Source organism: Telopea speciosissima, chromosome 11 (genome assembly GCF_018873765.1).
Source record: "Telopea speciosissima isolate NSW1024214 ecotype Mountain lineage chromosome 11, Tspe_v1, whole genome shotgun sequence".
Taxonomy (NCBI): domain Eukaryota; kingdom Viridiplantae; phylum Streptophyta; class Magnoliopsida; order Proteales; family Proteaceae; genus Telopea; species Telopea speciosissima.
In genome coordinates, this window is record NC_057926.1 from 43,395,048 (window position 1) to 43,413,509 (window position 18,462).

General features: G+C 38.1%; 1 protein-coding gene and 1 pseudogene across 1 annotated transcript; both read left to right on the top strand.

Moving 5' to 3' along the window:
* The first annotated feature begins 1,087 nt into the window (after positions 1 to 1,087).
* Positions 1,088 to 1,390, top strand: LOC122645170 (glycine-rich protein 2-like). Its single transcript, XM_043838504.1, has one exon. It carries the CDS (start codon positions 1,088 to 1,090, stop codon positions 1,388 to 1,390), a length of 303 nt encoding a protein of 100 aa, XP_043694439.1.
* A 13-nt stretch (positions 1,391 to 1,403) lies between these two features.
* LOC122645171 lies at positions 1,404 to 10,613 on the top strand (annotated as a pseudogene).
* Positions 10,614 to 18,462: the final 7,849 nt, after the last annotated feature.

The following is an 18,462-nucleotide window of genomic DNA, read 5'->3' on the forward strand; positions in this document are numbered from 1 at the left end:
TTGCTCGAGATCTGTTCTTTCAAATCCTGGGCATAACATGAAAATGCAGAAGAGCAATCGAACATAATACGTTATTTTTATGATCCTCCTTGTCTACTCAAAATGCGACTATTAGGGCTGCTCCTCATCTTTCCGGCAGATTTCAATCCCTAAGCACGTACGACCCACTTCAGGATACTAGGATTTTGGAATAGAGTGAGAAGAGGTGGAAACTTAGTAGTAACGGAAGAGATGAAGTGAGAGAATGAAGATTGATTGAGATGAACCCAACCAGAACCCTAAACCTTCTTTCTGATTCGAATACCAGGAGGAGGTGGGAAGAGGGTAGGAAGTTAGAGATGCCCTATGGGCAAAATGGTAAGCTCACACCATAGAAGGGGTATATTAGTCATTTGAAGGCAAACTTAATCAATAGTATAACAGCTAACTAACGGAGTGGGGCTGACTGTAACAACTAAACTAAACTTAGGGGGTGCAACTGTATAATTTAGAAATACAGGGGGTTGATCTATATTTAGGACAAACCTCAGGGGGTGGCAGTGTAATTTCCCTATTTTTTTTAATCTTCAAACTACCTGAGTCCATGTAAGATGATCCTTTTACCCTTCTTCTTCTTCCTCCTCCTCCTCCTGCAACCTCTTTCCTGAAACTCTGACCCCCATCTTGCTCCTTCAACCTCTGATTTCGACATTGAATCAAACTTTTCTGAACTCATGACCAAGATTAACTTAGGGAACTCGGCTTCAAGCTAAGATAGGCTGAGGAGTTTGCATATTTTAAGGTTCCATATCGATTGCTTTTTCATTATTTCAATTTTGGTCTGAGTACTCCCCTCAAATCATTTTGAGAGATTAGGGTTTCGTGTGCTTTTGTTTGTTTTCCTTTTCCCCCATTTGGGATTAGGGTTTTGGGATCGAGGAGGAATGGCGCAAGGAGGCAGCAGATCTACCGGAGTAGTGAAGTGGTTCAATGCCCAAAAAGGTTTCAGATTCATCACTCCCAATGATCGATGGAAAACATAGAGCTTTTTGTTCATCAATCGTCCATCATGTCTGAAGGATACTGAAACCTTGCCTAGGGGGAATTCATGGAGTTTGTTGTAGATACGGGATATGATGAGAGGACGAAGATCGTGGAAGTGATTGGTCCCAACGGGGCGGATGTTCAAGAAAGCAATAGGTCTGATGGTTTCAATGGCAATGGGGGAAGGGGCAGCCGTGGTGGGGGTTACAGTGGTGGAGGTGGTGGATACGGTGGGTATAACAGTGGGAGTAGACGTGGTGGTGGTGGTCAAATGAGAGGGGGTGGTTATAGTGGTGGAGGTTACGACGATGGTGGTGGATGTTACAATTGCAGTGAGACGAGGAACTTGGCCAGGGACTATCAATAGGGAGGCGGAAGATATGGCGGCGGTGCTGGTGGCTGCTACAGTTATGGAGAGTGATGTTAAGGTGAACCTGCTTCAAGACCTTGAAGATGAACAGTAACAGAGGTTGGGTACGTGGAGTGGGTCTATGTCTTATAAGAAACAAGAAAGGGCAAAATTGTCATTTCCTTTTAAAACTAACAGAGTTAGTACTTAGGGGTATGAAAGTAATTTTCAAAACTCCAGGGGTGATAGACATAATTGTTTCAAACCCCAGGGATGGTAGACGTAAATTTCCTTATTTTATAAATACATACCACCCATGGCCATTAATTACACCTTGTATCAGCCCACTTACTCATCATCATCAAACCTATCAACACCATCCAGAAGTGCCGCTGTGCTTTAGACTCTAGAGCTTGTGATTTGTAAAGGTATTGTTTTCAAAAAATGGATCGGAATAGATCATCGGTTGGTTTGTCATATCAGATTTTATTGGAACCAAACTCATTTAACCCGGAATATATCTAACCCTCCCCAGCCAGCTAGGCATGTAATAGTCGAAATTTGTTTCCGTATCCATGTCTGTATTTGTTTTGCAATATTCGAATCCATTCAAAAGCTAAACGGATACAAATACGGATAGGCTATAGCTATTCAAAAAGCTATATTTTTATGTAAACGGATAAAATATCCGATCCGTATCTGTGTCCGTATCCGTTTAGCACTATTCGAATCGTCCGAAAGCTAATCGGGTGCGGATGTGGATATAACACTATCCGAGCCAAATCCGATCCATTTACTTCCCTACAGCTAGCCGGTCAAGACCGAGTAACCTAGATCCGATTCTCAAACTGATTCTGCTCCACCCAAAGTAATCTTATGTTTAATTCCTTTTATAGTGTAAGGCCGTAAGCTAGATACAGTGTTCCTGCTTATCTGGTACAGATCTCAACAAATCCTGTGATACTAAAAAAATATATATATAAATATAGATAGATTACAATATATATGGAATTTATACAAAATTATGTTAATAAATAAGGAATATTAAGAAAAGATATTCTCCTATTTTGTAATAAATGCCCCCTCAGGCTCTGCCTTGGATAAAATCTTTCTTGTTAATGGATATTTGTTTTCTCATTTGACACAAATCATTCCTATAAATTTGGTTGGGCTACAATCCAAATGTTCCAAAAGAACTACATTTGGTCTAGTGATTAAATGTATTTTTTCCTTTGTAAGCACATTAATATATAGATATGATAGGTTACAATGTCTACCAAAAAAAAAAAAAAAAAGATAGGTTACAATGTATGTGGAATTTATATAAAATCATGTTTTTTTTTTTGAAGTATATAAAATCATGTTAATAAATAAGGAATATTAATAAAAGATATTCCCTTATTTTGTAATAAAGGCACCTTACCCTCAAGGATATTTGTATCCTCATTTAACACAAATCATCCTATAAATATGGTTGGGCTACAATCCAATTGTCATACAAGAACTACATTCGGTGCAGTGATCAAATCTTAAGTTTTAGAAAAAACTCTATTGCAGGTCTCCAATACACTATAGCCATGAAGAAGGTGGTTTTTGTTGTTCTCCTCTTGGTTGTTGTAACTGGTTAGTCATCTCTCTCTCTCTTAATATATCGATATAGATCGGCACTGATTGGCTTGTATCAGACAATTTTGCCCTTGATTTTTCTTAAAAAAATAGATTTTTGACTATTTTACCCTTGGTTCGTATCATTTTATCAGTACAGAGTAATTCTCTTTCCGAGAGTGTGGCCTACACCAGTATTCCACACCTCTGCCTCCTTGTTTTGAGGGTGAGAGAGACACATGGGAGTATTGACAAAGGCCACACTCTCAGACATAGTTCTTTTTCCCATTACAATATTAGCACGATATCATCATCATCGATGGTTAGCAATTCAATATCGAGAGTGTGGCCTACGCCAGTATTCCACACCTCTGCCTCCTTGTTTTGAGGGTGAGAGAGACACATGGGAGTATTGACAAAGGCCACACTCTCAGACATAGTTCTTTTTCCCATTACAATATTAGCACGATATCATCATCATCGATGGTTAGCAATTCAATATCGATATGGATTGGCCTATCCGATAGTGATAACTTAACTCTCTCTCTCTCTCTCTCTCTCGGAGACATGATGCGATTTTTGCGTCTAACATGCAGAGTCGATGGTGGAAGCATCAAGTTGTAAGAGCGCTAAGGACTGTGGTGGAAATGTACTTCCTCCTCCAGATTGTCACTTTGACTGCAGGAATGCAGAGTGCATTACAGTGTGTGGGGATAAAAAAGCTGCACTTTCATGTGCGACCCCTACAGATTGTGCACGGCTAGCGGTTCCTCCTCCAGATTGTCACTTTGACTGTAGGAATGCAGAGTGCATTACAGTGTGTGGGGATAAAAAATCTGTTCATGTGCGACCCCAATGGATTGTGCACGGCTAGCACTTCCTCCTCCAGATTGTTACTTTGCCTGCGAAAACGCACAATGCACTGTTAAGTGTGGGTTAAAAATAATGACCTGAGGGTTGTTGTGATGTTTTCTAGAATTTAAAATAATGATTATAATAAATAAATAAACTTTTTTCTATTCTTATGTTGTAGTTGTGCATACTTTAATAAATTGGAAATGGTAAAAAAAACTTTGTTCTAATAATAAAAAGGGTCAAACCTAGAATAAACTGTGTTTGTATGCATTCTTGAAATGCATTCTAAGTTGATATTGCATTCTTGAGCGATAAAAATAACTCATCCACAATGCAAAGTCGATCTAAAATGCATATCAAACGCATTGTTAAATTGATGAATAAAGATTTTTCTTGCTATTGGGATACACTGACTTCGAGAAATGATATTTGATATATTTTCCAATGGTTTTTCTTTCTTACTAATTCTTAGAATATTGGAGTAAGATAAATAGTGATAAAACTTTTGAGAGTGAGAGAGATAGAGAGAGAAACTTCATTTGAAGATGGTTGGACTAGAGAGGTTATGAACATGGATACAGATTCGTATTGGCAAGGATTGGTTGTATCGGACATATTTGCCCTGATTCACCTTTAAAAATGGTTTTTTGGATCAATTTACCCCTTATTCGTACTGTGTCACCGATACGGTATTAGCACGGTATCATGATCGATCACTTGCAAAACTGGTACGTTATCGATAACTTAAACCATGGTTATGAAACACAATAGCAAATTTGACATATGATAGGAAAGAGGGTCTTTCAAGAAATCTCACACTCCTAAAAGGATAAAGATTAGATTGCTTCTCTATGTTTGAGAGCCAATATCTACCCCAATTAAACTAACCATGCATGGAACTTAAACAAAGAAACAAATGTATGATATAAACTCCTATTTTTCCCTTTTGATTTAAACAGAATATAGTCAAGATATGTAACAGAGAAGTTTTGATCTTCTTTTTTTTTTTGGGTAGAGACAAGTTTTGATCTTAGAAGTCATTATTCTTCATCATCATCGGGACTACAATTATCAGTCTTGAATGCTTAGATTTAATTACATTAAATAAAATCCGTAATAGAGGATCAATGTGTGGAAAAATGTTGGACTTGTACATTTGTAGCTAGATTCATGTTATACAGGATTTGTACTTGATGCAGTGAATACGTTCCATGGCCAAGAATGAGGGGGGAGTTTAGTTTCACATCAGTTGGGTAGTATGGGACAATGGTACTGTATGCGGTATGGTACAGTATTGGTATGGGGTGTTTGGCTTCAGTATCATTGTCCCATACTAATATCGTATCATGCGGCATTGGTACGATATACAGTTTTATTTGGTATGTATATGATACTATATATGGTATTTATTATACGGTTTCTTATATTATATGTATATATAGTATGAAATATATTATATTTAGTATGTTATATTCTTATATATATTAATTATCATATATATTTAATACATATATACTTAAATATTATTTATTATATATAAATTAGTATATATATAAGTATATTTTATGATAATATGGTACAGTACTGGTGTTCGGTAATTCAATACGATATCGGTATGTACCGTCGGTATCAACCTTCATATCGATATCGTATTGTACCAAGTACAGTATCATTTTCCCATACCGTTACTGTACCGAATTGACACCCTTACCCCGAGGTATGACTAATGTACACTATCACCCGTGAGGTTTGGAAAATTTCACGTACCTCCCTGCTTTCCAAACTAAATTACAAAAACCGTTAACTGCAGATGTTAAATGTTAAGTTTTTACCAAAATACCCTCATCTTCCCCAAATCGTTTAGGGTTTGGAAAAAAATAAAACTCAGGACACTACAACATATGACTGTGATTTCGGTGTTGCTGGTGGTCTCGGTGTCATTGATGGCTTCACGCACAACGTTCAAGCCTATTTTGGTGAGTGTGAGCTCACACTGGGACAATGCCTGTGGGTGGTTGATGACTCGTGTTAAGTACTCGTTCCTCACCCCAGGCAAGGCCAAGAGGCAGTGGTAAACTGGAAGATGCACCTCTCCGATGATGTGGAGGCGGTGGCGGAGGAGGAGGTCGTAGCTCCGGTGTATGTTACCTCCAAGAGAGTTCTCTACAGGGAGGAAGCTCTGTCTGCGATCCAAAGCTCGATCGCTTGGAAAGCCACTTCAAAGTGGTCACAAGGTATGGCTTCGCAGTTAGGGTAGGCTTTGCCGGCGGCAGCTTCGGTGTAAGCGCCTGGGACGCCTTGGTAAGCCACGCGGAGCGTGGAGCCATACAAAGGGTCAAGGGAGAGATCAGTGATGGTCAAGGGTTTGAGGAGATTGCCGAGAGAGACCAAATCTAGGGTTGTGTGGCCATTAACGCTGTGATTTCGGTGTTGTTGGTGGTCTCGATGTTTTGCTGCTGAGAGACGACTTTACTGGCGAGGATAGCGCAGAAGCTTTGCCAGTCGGCACGCCTAGTTGGGCTTGAGCCTGAGACTGAACCTTCGCTGCCGGCAAAGTTGTTGGAGGAATCAGGGCAGGAGATGCAATGGACTCTGAGGCGTTTTGTGTTTCAGTGGTGATTGGGATTGAAGCGCTTGGGTGCTATTTGAATTTTTTTTTTTCCAACTTAATGGTAAGATTTATTTGAATTTTTTTCCCAAACTCTAAACGATTTAGGGAAGATGTGGACATTTTGGTCAATTAAATCTACATTTTTATGTTTAACCTCTACAGTTAATGGAGTGTGGTGTTTTTGTTACTTAGTTTGGAAGGTAGGAGAGATACGTGAAAATTTTCAAACTTCACGAGTGAAAGTGTACATAAATCATACCTCAGGGGAGATACGTGAAATATTCCCTTTTTTAATGAATTGAAAGACTATATGTTGACTCTTATGACTTGTGTTGCCTTCTCTCACATTTTCCTCATAGATGGTTGAGAAGTTACAGTCAAGAACTTACAATGATAATACTACTGTTTTATTCTCGACCAATCTCCCTCGACAACCTCTTATTGTTCCCTTGCTTGATCTCTCAATCCCTCTTTATGGTAAGGATGCGTAAGATCAATTTTCCACTGAAGGAAAAAGGTGGGTTTTGGTGGCTAAAAGAAAAAGAAGGAAAAAGAAGCATATTCTGTCAGTGAAGTGTAGATTTCAATATACACCTTCAATTCTCACATAATGATCTATGGGGTCACACTGACACTCTCTCCTATTATGACCATGTAAGCCGATGTAAATGATTCCATTCTCCAAATCATCATTAATATGGTGTGCAGATTCCTTCTAACACGGTCTTGTGAGAAACCCTCTCCAAAAAAAAATATTACAAAATATCTTGAAAGTATTAAAACTACCCAAAAAAAATGACTTTTATATGAAACATCTTTCCTTTGTCAAAAAACGAAGAAAAAAGGTTAAATTACAGTTGAAATACCTAATGTTTGAGAAAACTGTCTTTAAAGAGTCTCATTGAAATATTATTTTTTATTAAAACAAAAATAAATATAATCTCCAGTCCCAATACCTTCTCTCCAGTCCATATTTTCTTGAAGCACTTTTTGGGGGATCCAGATCCTCTACTGCTGAGCTGCCCGACAGGACCGTGCTCAGACACGGTGCTACATGCAATGTCCGCCTTACCCCTGCTCAAACGCCTTGCCCAAGTGGGGGTACGGCGGTCATTGCGCGCAGCACTGTGTCTGGACAATACGATCTTGCCAAGCAACTCGGCAGTAGAGGATCCAAATCGCTCTTCGGGGCATCTTTTTGATCACAAGTGTTGCAACATTTAGAAACAAAGATGCTGATTCTAAGTCAAGCTGGTGCTTTAGGTTTTTCATGGTGCCATAACCACAAGGTGGAGGCAAAATTCCCAAGTCTGTTGTAGGACAACCCTTAGTCTAGCTCACTTTGATTTCAAATCTGAAAGGTTTGTCACAATCTACCAGTTACTTTTTTTTCTAACATTTCACTAATCTTCACTCACAACAATGCCCACGAATTCAGAATCTATAGTGTGAAATGGACTTGGCAGAGTAATGCATGCATGACATACCAACACAGCCATTCATGTGGGTCGAAGATTTTGCCTAAATAAAATGAAACATAGTCTTTATTTCCTTTTGTCCAAAGTGTATATCCTCGATCCCTCAATCTTCACATGACACATCAACCTCCTAACATATGCTTTGTCAGCACACAGCCAGATTAGTGAACCTACTAGCTAGAGAGATCATCCCCATGAAAATAACATCAAAAGGAACAATCTTATTCAAGATTAATTTGTTGATATGAATACCTAATTTGATAAGCTGATTAATTTGTGCAGGTTGTGGAGACAGCACTTGCTTTACAAGTTTGGTTTGATTCTTCTCTCCCTCAAGCTCATTTTGTAGGGAACTTTTGAGGAATGGCTTACAGGCATTGGGTTTGCTGAACTTTTAAGGTTAATAGCGATAAGGGATAGACATGAGAGCAAGAAAAAAAATACGAGAGGGAAGAGAGGGAGAAGAGATGAGTAGTTTAGATGAGGGAGAGAATACATAGATAATGGCGGGTGGAGAAGGGCATACCTGTGCGGTTGCGGTGGAGTTGCAGGTCCAGCGACTTCGACGACTTCAGTTTTGGGGAAGAAGGCAACGGTAAAGAGGGGTTGAATAGGTTTTTGGTTTATGATCTTAGAAGAGGGCAAAGTTGGTATTTTACATTATATTATTTAATAGAATATTAGAAAAGGACAAAGTTTACATTTTACATTGTATTATTTAACACCATCCACCCAGGGGGTGTGGCTATATAATTTAGAAACACAAGGGGTTACTCTGTATTTAAGACAAACCTCAGGAGATTGTACTGTAATTTACCCTTATATATTTTTATATGTTCAATGATTCTGGATAACCTCAAAGAAATGAAAACAGATAAAAATCATATGTACCCATTATAGAAATATCCTTTTAAAACCCAAAAAAAACTAAAAACAAAATCTTTAATTAAATATATATAGAGAGAGAGACTTGAGTTAAAATCTTGGGAGGCTTTCCTCAGAACAAAAAACAGTTCTCAGGACCCATTCCTGAAGATCTCTTCAGCAAGAACCTGGACACAATTTTCCTCAACAACAACCAATTCGAAGGGTAAATCCCTCTCAATTTGGGGAATTCACCGGCTTCTATAATCAATTTAGCAAACAAGAAGTTCAATGGCGATATTTCATCTAGGGTTTTGTTCGAATGCGATCAAGGCATTTGCCTTCTTGAGCCAAATCAAGGCTTTCTCGAGATCTGATCTTTCAAATCCAGGGCATAATCATGAAAATGCAGCAGAGCAATCTTACAAAATACGTTATTTTTATGTTCCTCCTTGTCTAATCAGAATGTGACTATTAGGGCTGCTCCTCATCTTTCCGACAAATTTCAATCCCTAAACACGTAGGATCCACTTGAGGATACCAGGATTTTGGAATAGAGTGAGAAGAGGTGAAAACTTAGTAGTAGCGAGAGAGATGAAGTGAGAGAATGAAGATTGATTGAAACGATAGGGTAGCGATGAACCCAACTAGTACCTTAACCCCCTTTTTGATTCGAGTAACAGGAGAAGGGGGTGGGAAGTTAGGGATGCCCTATGGGCAAACTGGCAAGCTCACACCATAAAAGGGGTATATTAGTCATTTGAAAGTAAACTTAATCAACATTGTAACAACTAACTAATGGAGTGGGGCTGACTGTAACAACTAACCTAAACTCAGGGGTGCGATTGCATAATTTAGAAACAAAGGGGGTTGTTTTGTATTTAGTACAAACCTCAGGGGGTGGTAGTGTAATTTCCCTATTTTTTAATCTCCAAGCTAACCCTGGGTCCATGTAAGATGACCCTTTTACCCTTCTTCTTATTCCTCTTCTTCTTCTTCTTCCTCTTCTTCTTCTGGCCTCCTCCTGCAACCTCTTTCTTGAAACTCTGACCCCGTCCTACTCCTTCAACCTCTGATTTTGACATTGAATCAAACTTTTCTGAACTCATGACCAAGATTAACTTAGGGAATTGGGCTTCAAGCTGAGATAGGCTGAGGAGTTTGCATATTTTAAGGTTCCATATCAATTGTTTTTTCATTATTTCAATTTTGACCTGAGTACTCCCCTCAACTCATTTTGAGAGTTAGGGTTTCGTGTGTGTTTGTTTGTTTTCCTTTTCCCCCATTTGGGATTAGGGTATTGGGATTGAGGAGGAATCGCAAGGGAGCAGCAGATCTACCAGAGTAGTGAAGTGGTTCAATGCACATAAAGGTTTTAGATTCATCACTCTCGATGATTGATGGAAACGTAGAGCTTTTTGTTCATCAATCGTCCATCATGTCTGAAGGATGTCGAAGGCTTGCCGAGGGGGAATTCGTGGAGTTTGTTGTTGATATGGGAGATGATGGGAGGACGAAGGCCGTGGATGTGACTGATCCCAATGGGGCGGATGTTCAAGGAAGCAACAGGTCTGATGGTTTCAGTGGCAATGGGGGAAGGGGCAGCAGTGGTGGGGGTTACGGTGGTGGATATGGTGAGTATAACGGTGGGAGTAGACGTGGTGGTGGTGGTCAAATGAGAGGGGGTGGTTATAGTGGTGGAGGTTACGACGATGGTGGTGGATGTTACAATTGCAGTGAGATGGGGAACTTGGTCAGGGAGTACTGTCAACAAGGAGGCGAAAGATATGGTGGTGGTGGTGGTGGTTGCAATAGTTGTGGAGAGTGATGTTTATTAAGGTGAACCTGCTTCAAGACCTTGAAGATGAACAGTAACAGAGGTAGGGTGGAGTGGGAATTTTTATCATTTCCAATTCGTTGGCCACTCCAATTCCTCACATAGGAGCTGAAATGACCACCTTACCCTACCTTGGGTAGTATGTTCAAGCAGGGGGTAGGGTGGTCATTTCTGCTCCTATGTGAGGAATTGGAGGGAATTGGAGCAGGCAGGAATTGGAGGTGACAAAGATTCGTGGAGTGAGGTTTATTTCTTATAAGAAATAAGAAAGAGCAAAATTGTCATTTTCTTTCAAAACTAAAAGACTTAGTACTCAAGAGCACGAAAATAATTTTTAAAACTCCGAAGTGGTAGACATAATTGTTTGAAACCCTAGGGATGGTAGACCTAAATTTCCCTATTTTTTAAATACATACGATCCATGGCCATTAATTACACCTTGTATCAACCCACTAACTCATCATCATCAAACCTATCAACACCATCCATAAGTACCACTGTGCTCTAGACTCTAGAGCTTGTGATTTGTAAAGGTATTGTTTTCAAAAAATGGACCGGAATAGATCATCGGTTGGTTTGTTGTATCAGATTTTATTGGAACCAGCCTCATTTAACCCGGAATATATCTAACCCTCCCCAGCCAGCCGGTCAAAACCGAGTAACCTAGATCCGATTCTCAAACAGATTCTGCTCCACCCAAAGTAATCTTATGTTTAATTCTTTTTATAGTGTAAGGCTGGAAGCCATATACAGTGTTCTTGCTTATCTGAAACAGATCTCAACAAATCCTGTGATACTAAAAAAGAAAATATAAATATAGATAGATTACAAAATATATGGAATTTGTACAAAATTATGTTAATAAATACGGAATATTAAGAAAAGATATTCTCTTATTTTGTAATAAATGCCCCCTCAGGCTCTGACTTGGATAAAATCTTTGTTGTTAATTAATATTTGTTTCCTCTTGACACAAATCATCCCTATAAATTTTGATGAGCTACAATCCAAATATTCCAAAAAAAAACTACATTTGGTCTAGTGATTAAATGTATTTTTTTCGTTCTAAGCACATTACTATATATATATAGATAGGTTACAATGTATGTGGAATTCATATAAAATCATGTTAATAAATAAGGAATATTAATAAAAAATTCCCTTATTTTGTCATAAATCCATCCTCAAGCTTTGATTTGGATAAAATCTTTGTATTTTTTTTGTTTTTGGTAAAAGATAAAATCTTTGTCGTTTAAGGATATTTGTATCCTCATCTAACACAAATCATCCCTATAAATATGGTTGGACTACAATCCAATTATCATACAAGAACTACATTCGGTGCAGTGATCAAATCTTAAGTTTTAGAGAAAACTCTATTGCAAGTCTCCAATACACTATAGCCATGAAGAAGGTGATTTTTGTTGTTCTCCTCCTGGTTGTTGCAACTGGTTAGTCATCTCTCTCTCTCTCTCTCTCTCTCTCTCTCTTCCTATATCGATATAGATCGGGACTGATTGGTCTGTATCAGATAATTTTGCCCTTGATTTTCCTAAAAGAATAGATTTTTGACTATTTTACCCCTGGTTCGTATCATTTTATCAGTATAGAGTAATTTTCTTTCCGAGAATGTGGCCTACACCATTCCTACGAGTCTATCTCTCTCCTCCTCATATGAAAAGACACCTCTGCCTCGTTGTTTTGAGGGTGAGACAGACACATGGGAGTACTGACGTAGACCACACTCTTAGACAGAGTTCTTTTTCCCATTACAATATTAGCACAATATCATCATCATCGATGGATAACAATTCAATATCGATACGGATTGGCCTATCCGACACTGATAACTTAACTCTCTCTCTCTGAGACATGATGCGATTTTTGGGTCTAACATGCAGAGTCAATGGTGGAAGCATCAAGTTGTAATAGCGCTAAGGACTGTGGAGGAGAAGTACTTCCTCCAGAGTGTCACGTTGACTGTAGGAATGCAGAGTGCACTGTAGTGTGTGGGGATAAAAAAGCTGTTCATGTGGGACCCCAATGGACTGTGCACGGCTAGCGCTTCCTCCTCCAGATTGTTACTTTGCTTGCAAAAACGCACAGTGCACTGTTAAGTGTGGGTTAAAAATAATGACCTGAGGGTTATTGTGATGTTTTCTGGAATTAAAAATAGTGATTATAATAAATAAATAAACTTTTTTCTATTCTTGTGTTGTAGTTGTGCATACTTTAATAAATTGGAAATGGTAAAAAAACTTTGTTCTAAAAAAAAAGGTCAAACGTAAAATAAACTGTGTTTGGTATGCATTCTTGAAATGCATTCTAAGTCGGTATTGCATTCTTTAGCGATAAAAATAACTCATCCACAATGCAAAATCGATTTAGAATGCATATCAAACGCAGTGTTAAATTGATGAATAAAGATTTTTCTTGCTATTGGGATACACTGACTAGGAGATATGATATTTGATATATTTTCCAATGGTTTTTCTTTCTTACTAATTCTTAGAATATTGGAGCAAGATAAATAGAGAAAAAAACTTTTGAGAGTGAGAGAGAGAGAGAGAGAAACTTCATTTGAAGATGGTTGGATTAGAAAGGTTATGAACATGGGTACAGATCGGTATCGGCAAGGATTGGTCACGTCGGACAAATTTGCCCTTGCTTCATATTTAAAAATGGATTTTTGACCATTTTACCCCTTGTTTGTACCGTGTCACTAATACGGTATTGGGACGGTATCAAAATCGATCAATTGCAAAACCGGTACGTTTTCGATACCTTAAACCATGGTTAAGAAACACAGTAGTAAATTTGACATATAATAGGAAAGATAGTCTTTCAAGAAATCTCACACTCCTAAAAGGATAAAGATTAGATTGTTTCTCTATGTTTCAGAGCCAATATCTGCACCAATTAAACCAACCATATATGGAACTTAAACAAACAAATAAATGTATGATATAAACTCCTATTTTTTCCTCTTGATTTAAATAGAATATAGTCAAGATATGTAACAGACAGGTTTTGATCTTTTTTTTTTTTTTTTGGGTAGAGACAAATTTTGATCTTGGAAGTTATTATTATTCATCATCATCAGGACTACAATTATCAGTCTTGAATGCGTAGATTAATTACATTATATAAAATCCGTAATAGAGGACAATGTGTGGAAAAATGTTGGACTTGTACATTTGTAGCTAGATTCATGTTATACAGGATTTGTACTTGATGCAGTGAATGTGTTCCATGGTCAAGAATGAGAAGGGAGTTTAGTTCCACATCGATCGGGTAGTGTGCGACAGTTTGACTCATGACCTTAGCAGAGTCTCTCCACCCTGAAGCTCGGACTTTTGGGTTAGATGTCATTAGTATACTACCATCTAATTGGTAAATTTTCGATCCAATACAAGTATACAATATAATGTTGGTTAGATCATTATTCAAACTTAAGAAAAATTAAAAGAATGTCATAAACCTCTAATATGGTATAACAGGGTTAGTAATATATTCATTTATGTTGAAATTTGATTGGTGAAGAACATCTTGTTATGTGGACTCACTTTGGTTCGCATGCCTAGACACAAAAACCGTTGTCCCTTGGGAATGACCGCCTTGCCCTCATGAAAAGGCAAAATCCCATGGGGATCAAGACGGCCATTTCCAGGTATTAGGGCAATTTTTGTGTCTAGGCGTGGGAACCACGCTAGACGCACGACCAGTTAGTGTTCTTTAGAGTTTGATAAAGAATTTGATGACTATAGGTGTATTTAGAATTTGATAACTTCCTTTAATTGCCCTGTCTTAGTTTTAAAAGTTATTAGTGTAAGCCTACCAGCTTGACCCACCTTGCCTTCGCCGATGATCTCATGATCTTCTCCAAGGCTGACCCTCTCTCCATTGAGTCCATCATGTCCTCCCTTCGCCTTTTCCAGGACCTTTCCGGCCCCCGTATCAACCTCCTCAAGTCCCAAATCTTCCTTGCAGGTGTTTCAGACATCACCAAAGCTTCTCTCTCCTCCCTTACTGGCTTTACCCTTGGCACCCTTCCCATCCGATACCTTGGCCTTCCCCTTATCCTTGCTAGGCTCTCAACCCACCATTGCTCCCCCATTTTAGATCTCCTCCGCAAGAGGCTGCAGCTTTGCAAAGCCAAGCTTCTATCTTGTGTCTATTGTATCAAATTTTATTGGAACCAGCCTCATTTAACCCGAAAATATCTAACCTTCCCCAGGCAGCCGGTCAAAACTGAGTAATCTAGATCCGATTCTCAAACTGATTCTGCTCCACCCAAGGATTCTGCTCCACCCAAGGTAATCTTATGTTTAATTCTTTTTATAGTGTAAGGCTGTAAGCCATACACAGTGTTCTTGCTTATCTGAAACAGATCTCAACAAATCCTGTGATACTAAAAAAGAAAATATAAATATAGATAGATTACAAAATATGGAATTTATACAAAATTATGTTAATAAATAAGGAATATTAAAAAAAGATATTCTCTTATTTTGTAATAAATGTCCCCTCAGGCTCTGACTTGGATAAAATCTTTGTTGTTAATTAATATTTGTTTCCTCTTGACACAAATCATTCCTATAAATTTGGATGAGCTACAATCCAAATGTTCCAAAAAAACTACATTTGGTCTAGTGATTAAATGTATTTTTTTCTTTGTAAGCACATTAATATATGAATATAGATAGGTTATAATGTATGTGGAATTTATATAAAATCATGTTAATAAATAAGGAATATTAATATAAAAAAATATTCCCTTATTTTGTCATAAATCCATCCTCAAGCTTTGATTCGGATAAAATCTTTGTATTTTTTTTTTTTTTTTGGGTAAAAGATAAAAATTTTGTCGTTCAAGGATATTAATTGGTATCCTCATTTAACAAAAATCATCCCTATAAATATGGTTGGGCTACAATCCAATTATCATACAAGAACTACATTCGGTGCAGTGATAAAATCTTAAGTTTTAGAGAAAACTTTATTGCAGTTCTCCAATACACTATAGCCATGAAGAAGGTGGTTTCCGTTGTTCTCCTCCTGGTTGTTGCAACTGGTTAGTTATCTCTCTCTCTGTCTTCCTATATCGATATAGATCGGCACTGATTGGCCTGTATCAGACAATTTTGCCCTTGATTTTCCTAAAAAAATAGATTTTTGACTATTTTACCCCTGGTTCGTATCATTTTATCAGTATAGAGTAATTTTCTTTTCGAGAGTATGGCCTACACCGTTCCTACAAGTCTATCTCTCTCCTCCTCATATGAAAAGACACCTCTGTCTAGAGTAATTTTCTTTCCTAGAGTATGGCCTACACCGTTCTTACGAGTCTATCTCTCTCCTCCTCATATGAAAAGACACCTCTATCTAGAGTAATTTTCTTTCCGAGAGTATGGCCTACACCGTTCCTACGAGTCTATCTCTCTCCTCTTCATATGAAAAGACACCTCTGTCTCCTTGTTTTGAGGTGAGAGAGACACATGAGAGTACCAACGTAGGCCACACTCTCGGACATAGTTCTTTTTCCCATTACAATATTAGCACGATATCATCATCATCATCGATGGTTAGCAATTCAATATCGATACGGATTGGCCTATCCGATACTGATAACCTAACTCTCTCTCTCTAGGAGACATGATGTGATTTTATGCAGAGTCAATGGTGGAAGCATCAAGTTGTAAGAGCGCTGAGGACTGTGGAGGAGATTTACTTCCTCCTCTAGATTGTCACTTTGACGGAATGAAGAGTGCATTCCAGTGTGTGGGGATAAAAACGCTGCACTTTCATGTGCGACCCCTATGGATTGTGCATGGGTAGCGGTTCTTCCTCTGGAGTGTCACTTTGACTGCAGCAATCCAAAGTGCATTACAGTGTGTGGGGATAAAAAAGTTCTTCATGAGCGACCCCAATGGATTGTGCACTGCTAGCGCTTCCTCCTCCAGATTGTTACTTTGCCTGCGAAAACGCAAAGTGCACTGTTAAGTGTGGGTTAAAAATAATGACCTGAGGGTTGTTGAGATGTTTTCTGGAATTTAAAATAATGATTATAATAAATAAATAAAATTTTTTCTATTCTTGTGATGTAGTTGTGCATACTTTAATAAATTGGAAATGGTAAAAAAAACTTTGTTTAAAAAAAAAAAAAAGGTCAAACCCAGAATAAACTATGTTTAGTATGCATTCTAAGTCAATATTGCATTTTTTAGCGATAAAAATAACTCATCCACAATGCAAAATTGATCTAGAATGCATATCAAACGCAGTGTTAAATTGATAAATAAAGATTTTTCTTGCTATTGGGATACACTGACTAGGAGAAATGATATTTGATATATTTTCCAATGGTTTTTCTTTCTTACTAATTATTAGAATATTGGAGCAAGATAAATAGTGATAAAACTTTTGAGAGAGAGAGAAACTTCATTTGAAGATGGTTGGAATAGAGAGGTTATGAGCATGGATACAGATCGGTATTGGCAAGGATCGGTTGTAACGGATAAATTTGCCCCTGATTCACCTTTGTACGATACTGATACCTTAAACCATGGTTATGAAACACAATAGCAAATTTGACATATGATACGAAAGAGGTTCTTTTAAGAAATCTCACACTCCTAAAAGGATAAAGATTAGATTGCTTCTCTATGTTTCGGAGCCAATATCTGTACCAATTAAACCAACCATGCATGGAACTTAAACAAACAAACAAATGTATGATATAAGCTCCTATTTTTTCCTCTTGACTTAAATAGAATATAGTCAAGATATGTAACGGACAAGTTTTGATCTTTTGTTTTTGGGTAGAGACAAGTTTTGATCTTGGAAGTCATTATTTTTCATCATCATCGAGACTAAAATTATCAGTCTTGAATGCTTAGATTTAATTACATTATATAAAATCCATAATAGAGGATCAATGTGTTGAAAAATGTTGGACTTGTAAGTACATTTGTAGCTAGATTCATGTTATACAGGATTTGTACTTGATGCAGTGAATGCGCTCCATGGCCAAGAATGAGGGGGGGAGTTTGGTTTCACATCGGTCGGGTAGTGCGTGACAGTTTGACTTATGACCTTAGAAGGGCTTCTCTACCCTGAAGCTCGGGTTTTTGGGTTAGACATCATTAGTACACTATCATCTCATGGGTAAATTTTTTATCCAATACAAATATATAATATAAAGTTGGTTAGATCATTATTCAAACTTAAGAAAAATTATAAGAATGTCATAAACCTCTAATATGGTATAACGGGGTTAGTAATATATTCATTTACGTTGACATTTGACTGATGAAGAACATCTTGTTATGTGGACTCACTTTGGTTCCCACTCCTAGACACAAAAACCATTGTCTCCTGGGAATGACCGCCTTCCCCCATGAAAAGGCAGAATTCCCATGGGGATCAAGGGGGTCATTTCCAGGTAGTAGGGCGGTTTCTGTGTCTAGGCGTGGGAACCACGCTAGGCCCATGACCGTTTTTTTTTTTTTTTTTTGCTAAAAGGTCATTGACATTAAAGAACAAAAAAAGAACAAATTACAAGACACAACCGAGAACCAAATTAGCAGGCAAGAACCCCCCCTTGGGCATGGCCATCAATAGGGAACCCACCCAGCACTAAAGAAATCTAAATCTCGGCATGCCCATGGCATCATGCTCCATCTGATCTTCAACGTGTCTAGGAAAGGTAGAGTTAGAACAAGACAGCCCAGATTTCGCCGCCTGCTTTGCCAAGCAATCCGCAATGGGGTTAGCTTCTTTGAAGCAATGGGTAATTTTTCAGTTGCAGGAGTCCAGATAGGGTCTAAGAACCATCCAT

Bases quoted from the DNA above. Each gene is read 5' to 3' on its own strand.
- LOC122645170 (XM_043838504.1), top strand. From the start codon at position 1,088: ATGGAGTTTGTTGTAGATACGGGATATGATGAGAGGACGAAGATCGTG.